The sequence below is a fragment of the Antechinus flavipes genome, chromosome 2 (genome assembly GCF_016432865.1).
Source record: "Antechinus flavipes isolate AdamAnt ecotype Samford, QLD, Australia chromosome 2, AdamAnt_v2, whole genome shotgun sequence".
In the NCBI taxonomy this organism is placed as follows: Eukaryota; Metazoa; Chordata; class Mammalia; order Dasyuromorphia; family Dasyuridae; genus Antechinus; species Antechinus flavipes.
Window position 1 is genome coordinate 554,728,779 of NC_067399.1, and position 9,410 is coordinate 554,738,188.

Here is a 9,410-nt window from a genome sequence, read left to right on the forward strand (position 1 = left end):
TTGGCATTCTAATGGCTAATCAATTGAAAGTCTTTGAAAGGAGTTAGTGATTTCAGTAGGCAAGGTTGAAACTTAAAATACATATATGAAACATTACATTCAGTGTTTTTTTTTAATGTTATCCAAAATACACAACAGGGTAATCCCCACTGCACCGTAGCATTCCTATGATTTGAGGTATTTGTCCTTTTCCTACCATCAAACTGGTCTCATTTTGACTGAAGCAATTGCCCATTCATGCTAGGTAAAAAAGAACCGAGACATAATTGACTAACTAACTAGGAACCTTATTGGGATGGGAAAGTCTCAGGGTTTCTGACCAAAACAATTGAAATTGCTATTTATATTCACTCTGAGGCAATAAGGACTAAAACAAAAATCAAGGGGACCTGACCTAGGACCTTTTGTTGGCCAATCAGTGAGACCCAGAGTAATTTGGGTTTAAGATATGATCCATAAGAAAGAAATCTATGTTCTATAAGAAAAGATCAGAGGCTTGGGATGACTTACATGAACTAATGTTGAGTGGAGTAGCATCAAGAGAACACTTTATACAACAAGAAGATTACACAATGATCAGTTTTGATGGATGGGGTTCTTTTAAAAAGAAAAGTGATTCAGACCAGTTCCAATGGTCTTTATGATGGAGAGGGTCATCAGAGAGAAGATTGTAGGAAGTGAGTGTGGATCATAACATAGTATTTTTACTTTTTGTTATTTGCTTGCATTTTGTTTTCTTTCTCATTTTTTCCCTATTTCATTTGATTTTTCTTATGTAGCATGATAATTGTGAAAATATGTATAGAAGAATTGCACATATTTAACATATATTGGACTAGTTGCTATCTGGGGGAGGGAGGAGGGAAAAAGAAGAGTAAAAAGTTTGGAACATAAGTTTTTGCAAAGGTGAATGCTGACAATTATCTATGCATGTGTTTTGAAAATTAAAAAAAAAAACTTTAATGAAAAGAAAAGAAAGAAATACAGCTCAAGAACCTAAATAAGGTTAGGAAGTAAGAAAAGAAGGAAGAAAGCTAATTAGCTAGCTATGGCTTTGAAGAACTATTTCTATAGTTCCTGAGGAAAAAGGGAGACAGGTGACTTTGCACAGCCCTCACTCACTCAAACTCAATTCCTTTGCATGTCTTAGCATAACCTCTCTGATGTCAGGGTCATATTCGAGAAGGAAGGACAAACAACAGCAATCATAAGTAGTGACTGGGAAGAAAACAATGAAGAACCAAGGGAGATTTGGAAGTAAGTGCCATCTACAACCATACAATTTATTAGTGCTCATAGACTCAAAGTGAAATTGAAATTAAATATCATAGATCTCATAGACCTAAAAGCAATACGGTAAGCAGTTATAAAATTTAAATAAAATTTGAAAATGAAAATAAACTTTTATTCTTCAACATTTTTCTACTTAAAAAAAAAACAGAAAAAAAAAAACAGAATGCATATACTTAAGTCTAAGAAAAGAGAAAAATAAGAAGAGGGCAGTGATTTTCAACTTACTAGAAGGGTGTTAATGGAACAAGAGCTCACAATACATTTTTTTATAAGATTGTCCTTATTGATGGAGATTGATTAATGCTTCCCACCTGCATGTGGGGCACTTTTAGTCAGATCTTTTGAGAAAGAAGACATGTTGTTCCAGATGCTTTTCAGAGAGGTACTTGAAGAGAAAGAAAGACTCCTTTGGAAATAGTTAACATGTAGAGATTGAAGCTGGAACCTTAATCACTTCAGCTTACAATACTAGTGATTTCAGAGGATTTCCTCTTGAGATCTGGGACTTTCTCTCTCTCCGTTGAATTGAGGTATCTTGCTCCCAATGAGAAAGCTCATTCACTCTGTATTCTCTGTATTCATTCTGTATACTTTCATCCATATAATTTATCTGATAAGGTTTTGTATTGGCTTAGATAAGGGGGTTCATTTGCTATTTACTATATATGTAGTTTCTGTGTAACTGATGTAGTAAAAGTGATATATAGTTTAGAATGCACTTCTATTAAGGGATAATTATCAGGAACTCTGCTTGAACCTAAAATTTTCCCAAGACTATTTTTTGGAGATTTGATAGATAAAAGCCTAGTCTGGTACCCTTTCACTGCGGAGAAGAGAATGACCATGGCTTCTTCTGCCAGTCTCTTGCTTATTTTCTCCCTACCTCCATTGATAGAAAGCAGTCTCCCTTGGATAAGGGTAGATGGAAAAGACTATAAATTAATCCTTCCTTTTCAGCAATATTTTCACAAATTGATGTGAACACACATAACCCCACATGGGCAGCACATATTATATGCATGAATATGTGCACACAACACTTAAACACACAACCTTGTATTTACATATGCTAAAATCTTTTCTTTTTAGTTTCTGGTTGGATTTTACATACACTTTTTTTTAAAATAACTTTTTATTGACAGAACCCCTGCCAGGGTAATTTTTTTACAACATTATCCCTTGCACTCACTTCTGTTCCGATTTTTCCCCTCCCTCCCTCCACCCCCTCCCCGAGATGGCAAGCAGTCCTTTACATGTTGAATAGGTTACAGTATATCCTAGATACAATATATGTGTGCAGAATGGAACAGTTCTCTTGTTGCACAGGGAGAATTGGATTCAGAAGGTATAAATAACCCGGGAAGAAAAACAAAAATGCAAGCAGTTTGTATTCATTTTCCGATGTTCTTTCTTTGGGTGTAGCTGCTTCTGTCCATCCTTGATTAATTGAAACTGAATTAGCTCTTTTTATCGAAGAGATCCACTTCCATCAGTATACATCTTCATACAGTATCGTTGTTGAGGTATATAATGATCTCCTGGTTCTGCTCCTTTCACTTAGCATCAGTTCATTTTACATACACTTTTGATCTAAAAGGACCAGATGTTGATTGGAGTCCTAACCATCCCTGTTGATGTTTTTGGAGATTACTTTAATCACCTTATAGTTTTATACCCATGGTCCAGGAAAGAGAGACAGAACTTATTCTAGTTGATGGAATGGAACATTTTCACCCTTTCCTTTAAATTAAACCTTTGTCAAGGCAAGTCAATCTGCTTTGACTGTTTTGAGAAACTTCTGTTAACAAGGAATTTGTTGTTCCAGAGAACGTAGTTAAAGTGTGTGTGTGTGTGTGTGTGTGTGTGTGTGTGTGTGTGTGTGTTGAGTGGGTGGGTGTAATTATAAAGTGAAACAATTTTCTTGATTTTCTTTTCAAAATGTAATAGTAGAGAAAGTATGTGAAAGGTATAAATTTTTGAAAAAAATATTGTATATGTGGTATATTAGTCCATCTGCCTATTCGCCTACACACTTATATGTTCCTTTTTTGACGGAGAATTTGGACTAACCATTAAAGGAAAGTGTATTGCTATGTTGAGATTTGCAGACCCTAATGAAATGGTACAACCAGGGACAGGAAGTAGCAAATCCTCTTGAACCTATAAGGTGAATTTAAGAGGTAAAGATACTATAATCCATATTGGAATTTGGATGACCAAATTAGCCCCAGCTACTTTTCCTTGCAAAGAAACATAAGCCTTCAAGTGATTTGTTCATGAATGTGGCCACTACTGGTAGCAGTTGAAGCTACAGAGAGAATGTTGAAAGTATAGATATAGAAAAGGGAGCCCACATTCTAATATAAATTCAGTTCAATCCAATTCAACAAACATTCATAAATGAGAAATTGTGATGGAAATGGAAATCTCTGTAATTTATTCCTGGATGTCTTTAGCAACCTGGTCTTTTGAACAGAATGCTCAGTCTTCTGCAGGCATTCATGAGTGTGCATATTTAACTCAAAACCATCAATGTTGGTGCATCCCGACCATCATGACTGTATTCTATTTTCCCTGAGTGCCTGCTGCTACTGCTCCTATTCATTACAAATGAGCATCATTGCAGAAATAGGAGTGTGAAATTTAAATCCTTTTTAATATTTGAGATTTTCTCCTTAAACTCAAATCATTCTAAGCTCTTGTAATTTTCCTTTAGCACAATTTTACCCTGTGGACATTTTGGAAGATAACCCCGAAGTGGTTCAGGAATCATCTGTGGCTTACTATTCTACATTTGGGATACAAGCTGGTACTTCTCCGCAGTACTATTCTCTTCCTACTGGCGAAAAGGTAATGTGACAAATTTCTTAGCAGTGAAAGATAGGTAAAGAGTACTTTATTTTTTTCCAACTTGGAATGTTTAATGAATTTTGTGCTGTTCATTTCTTCCAGTAGCACCTCACTACTGTTAACATGGGTTATTTATTTATTTATTTTTTTAGATACGAGAATCATTTCTTTTGAAATCAAATTTTTCTAATGTTTAAAACTAGCATAATAGGAGAAGAAAAAAAAAGAAATCTTTGTTAGAAGAATCCACATAATTTAGCATTATGTTATTCTGGTGCAGTGGACAGAAATTTGGCCTGAGTTTAGATTAGTGCAACAAGCATTTATTAAGCACCTATGAGTTACAGAGTTCTGTGCAAAGTGAGGCAGGCAGGAAATAAGTTTAGCTAACACATAACTTTTTCCTTACAGAGTGAGTGTCCAGTCTAGTAAAGAGGATTCTAATTCTGGCTCTGCTATTGATTAACCTTATGATTTTAACAAAATTATTACTTCTCTTTGAGCCTCAGTTTCCTTAGCTGTAAAATGAGAGAATCAAAATAAATTGTCTCTAAAGGTCTTCTAACACTAAAATTGTCATTTTCTTTTACTGCTTTTGTGGCAGTAATCATAGATAAATGTGGGCTATTTTACCCTCTCACCCAGTACCCATAAGTAAGCCAACATCATTTCAGCTTTGAGGCAGAAATTTTATTTTTATTTCTTAAAGCACATATAATAACATATGAGAATTCAGATTTTATTTTGCAAAGCACATTTTGTAACGTATGAGAATTCAGATTTACAACTTCTGAACTCAAATACTGGCTATTTTCACAGCTGAGGCCCCTTCCAATAGGCTGAAAGGCTTGGCTGAGGAAGAGGTAGTTTATTACACTGTACCGAGCTGTTCCAGAGTTAATTAAAACAATGGTTTGTGCAGTTTACAGTGTGGCTTCCTTGAGATTTTGGAGACAAATATTTTGTAGTCATTCCCAGAAGCCAATTCTTTCATATGGTTTGCCTGTGGAGGGAGGTCCCAGACTTGACACTCATTTAGTGCCCTCTAGTGGAAAAATAGATAACGTAGTAGGGAAGAAAATAGTCCAAAGGCAGAATCCTGGTCTCATTTGGATGCCTTTATCCTTTTAGATTTAGTCCTAAAGGATGAGGGTAAGGAGGCTGTGGATTGGTTGTTAGATTGGACTCTTGGCAGCCCAGAAGAGTAGGATGATAAAAAAAAATCAGATCTTGGGATAATTTGAAGGAAGTTTCAGGCTTCGTTTAGGATTTCGCTTCTATCTGTGGCTAAAAGTATAACTGTACCCTCCCATTCTGAATGTTATTTATTGTTATGTCTTCAAGCCCCAGTCCTACAAAACAATACAGCTCTCCCAGCCAGTTGTTTTCCTAAGACATAAACAAAGAAAATGCCTTCAGAGTTTTGTAACAACCCTGTCCCATCCCAAAAGGGAAGTTGTGAATAATAATAAAAAAAAGACATTTGATTTCATACCATCTATGGCTCGAAGCTTGCAGTATCCTAATTGGTAAAAGGATTTGGACTTTGACCTTGAGGATGTGGAATAAACTTCTTGGCTTTTGTCTGTCCTGTTTGAAAAACCTATATTAATTATCTTTGCCATGCAAGAAATGTGCTGTATGCTGGGGAGGGAAAGAGGTAAAGTGAATGAGTTTCCTGGCATTAAGAATTTTCAAGGATATATTGTGAAACTTTCCTAGTCAAGTTACAAAACTCTGACTCGCTAATCCAGCTGGGAATTGTGCTTAGAAAAAACAACAATAACAACTGGGGACACAATTAATAAAAAAAAAAGAAAGTCTGTCCTCAAGGAGTTTACAATCTAATGGGGAAAGAAGATGGGAGACAACTCATAAAGAAAGGAGAGGATGGAGGAGCGAGGAGGAGATTCAAGGGGGTAGCTGACTTGGGCCATCTTGTTCCTTGTAGTGAAAACCAGGTAGAATAGTAGATGCAGAGTAGCATCACAAATGAAGAAGTTCTGGAAAATGTTTTTCTTCTAGCCTTCTTCACTTTGGCTCTCTGGATTGCCTTTGCTTTCTTAGTAAGGATTTTCCCCAATTTTGACATTGTCCACTCAGAATTGATATTTAAGTGACCACAACTTAATATAGTTTCTACTGAAAGGGATTTGAAAATCTGAATGTTTCCCTTTAGTCTCTTTAATAGCATGAAATAACAAAGAATTTCATGGATCTTATTGATCTTAAAAAAAATCACCAAAAAAAGAAAAGCAAAAAAAAACAAACAAACAAAAAAAACAAAAAAACAAGAGAGGGGCTCTGAGTTTTCTGTTGCTCTGATAGGGTGGAGGAAACTCTTGTAAGCCATTTGCTGTTCACTGTAGCTATTATGGTTTCCCCTTATCTTTTTTATAATCTTCAATTCTCAAAACAGACTTTATAATGAAGGGCTCTGACCCTTAACTTCAGAGTGGGTAGTAGTGGACTCCACTGTAATTGTAATGATGTTTTTTGGACGTGGAAGCTTGAGAAAGATTCTCTCCTCCCCAAAGAGAGTAGTGAACTCTGCACAGACTACCCTGTCTTTGTCTAGTACTAATAGTCAAAACAAGGGAAAATACAGGAATATTGTTCTTGGTAGTGCCAGCCTATGAGGCAAATCTAAATACTGCAGGGCACCAGGAGGAATGTGACTTTCCCAGGATTCTGTGCCTGGAATAAAGCCAGAGATACAGCTTAAGGCATTTATCTTATTCTGGGACCAGTGGGAGTGAGAAAAGCCCTGGGTTATTTTCCATTTAGTATACACTGGAGCTTCCACAGGGCTGTGGAAGATTATTTTCCTGAAGTACAGATCTGGGTCCATGTTACCTTTGTACTCAATAAACTCCAATAACTACCTATTACCTCTATAATAAAGTGGAAGCTTTGTTTGACATTTAAAGTTCTTACACTTCAATTTTCTATCTTTCTATCTTTTTCGATCAATCAGTAAACAGTCCTTAAGCATCTATTATATGCTGTGTTAAGCACCAGGAATACAAATAAGCAAAAAGAAAGTCCCTGTCCCCCAGGATTCTAATACAATATAATAGATATAGTTAATAATGACAAAAGTAAAAATAATAAAATAGCAATAATAGTAATACTATTATAAGAAATAATAAATAATGATAGCAAAAATAATAATATAATAATGGCTGTGCTGATCTCTTTTCTTACTATATATCTAGCTCAAAATAATGAACTGAAATATATTATGAGGGTTTATGGTCCCACCCTCAAATCAGAGAGGCTGAGGGTAGTGATGACATAAGAGTACCTTTGGACCCATTAATTTTCTCCGTGCACTCTACAGCCCAGCCATACTGGTACACTTGTCATGTTGCTCACACATAAAGCTTCATAAAGCTTCATCTCCTGATACCCCACCTTTGCTCTGGTTGTCCCCCATGTCTAGAATTTTCTCCTTCTTAACCTAGGATTATCTGACTTCCTTTAAGATTAAATACAAGTAATTTATTTTACTAGGACCTTTAAAAAGGTCTAGTTGGATCCTCAGCCACTAATGCCTTCTCTTGTAAGGTTAAATTTGCTCTCTCTCCCTTTCTCTCTCTCCTGTTTTCTCTTTCTCTCTCTCCCTCTCTCTCTTCTCTCTCTCTCTCTCTCTCTCTCTCTCTCTCTCTCTCTCTCTCCCCCTTTTTCTCTCCCACTCTCTTTCCCTCTCACTCTCTCCTTCCCCCTCCTCACTCTCTCCCTCTCTCTCTCTCCCTCCCTCCCTTCCTTCCTCCTTATCTCTCCCTCTCTCTATTTGTTTCTCTGTGTATCTCTGTCCCTGTCTCTATCTCTGTCTGTCTCTTTCTCTCTTCTTCTCTCCCTCCTTCCTTCCTCCCTCTCTCTCTCCCTTTCTCTTTGTCTCTGTCTCTTTCTCTGTTACATCTCTTCCCTGACATATATATGATAGCCTAAATTTCCTTTTGCACAAATATATATTCTCTTCTTTCCTCCTTTGTATCTATGTCTGTATATATGTATATATGTATATATGTACAATATGTGTGTGTATAATAATCTATATCTACATATATATGCATGCTGTATATTTGTATAATCTGTGATATGTAATATATTTATCTATTCCATAATATATGTATCTATCTTCCCTCTCTACGGGTGTGTGTGTGTGTGTGTGTGTGTGTGTGTGTGTGTAAGAGAAAGAGAGAGAGGGAGGTCTACATAAGGGGAGATGTTATAAATTGTCTAGGGGGTATAGTAAAGTAAGGGATATTTACTTGTCTTTTTAATAAAGTTGGATGTTGTTCTATAAAATTAACCTATCAGTACTTCTGATGAATACACTTCCATTAGCAAAGCATTTTTTTGAAATGAAAGAACAATTTTTTTTAATTTTTTAGGTTAAACTTGAAGATGCCTCTGTTTGCTTCCTTCCTATGTACCGTGATGAACCTAAATATAAAATATTGGTTTTGGTTAATCCCCAGGACAGAAAGACAGGTTAGTACTTGTTAATAGAGTATTGAAGCAAGAATCCTGTATTAATGTTATAAGTGGAAAATGAAGGGGGATGTTTTTATTGTCTTCAGAACAGTAAGGCAAATCTGATATTTTACAGAGTTTTTAGGAACCAAGGGCCATACCTTTATGCCTGTCGATTGATGTTTGTGTCAATATTTGTATTAGATTCACATCAGCAGTCTCCTCCCAAATGACAATATTCAAAGGGTAGTAAATCAGGAAAATGACTTCTGTAGTCATGGAAGTCAAGAACTCAATTCTACTTTTAGTTTGGACAATGACTGACTCTCTAACTCAGTATGTAATTTAAGCTCCCTCAGCTTTGTAAAAAGTTCATTTGTAGAAACCTTTTAGATTTTTAGATGAAATTTTTTTGGAGGAAGGCATTCTATTTACTCTGTTTTGTACAAAATATTATGTCTGTGGGCACCTATGTAATATGGTCAAAAATGAAGGTACTATAATACAATCAGTGTATATTTCTAGAGTTGGAGGGTCTACAGAGTAAAAGAGCAGCTCTCAAAATTGGTGAGTATCTTATGTCAAGTTATCAAATAAAGGAAATTTTGTTCTTGACTTCATGATATTATTCTATGTCTAAGTTAGTTTATTGTTTAGTGAAATAGTGTATAAATTTAAATTTGTTTACACTCAGTGAAGTTTTGCAAGTCAGACAACTCATTATTTCTTAGAAGGATCTTTATCATGTGTCCTTGTTGTGTGTATGGTTAGTGTTAGTAGTCACT

General features: G+C 35.7%; 1 protein-coding gene across 1 annotated transcript; it reads left to right on the plus strand.

Annotated features, from left to right (window-relative positions):
- The first annotated feature begins 348 nt into the window (after positions 1-348).
- On the plus strand, positions 349-8,923 carry LOC127551350 (protein FAM169B-like). Its single transcript, XM_051981028.1, has 3 exons — positions 349-1,257; positions 4,010-4,143; positions 8,544-8,923. The coding sequence occupies exons 1-3, from the start codon at positions 1,233-1,235 to the stop codon at positions 8,646-8,648; spliced, it is 264 nt and encodes an 87-aa protein (XP_051836988.1). The 5' UTR covers positions 349-1,232; the 3' UTR covers positions 8,649-8,923.
- Positions 8,924-9,410: the final 487 nt, after the last annotated feature.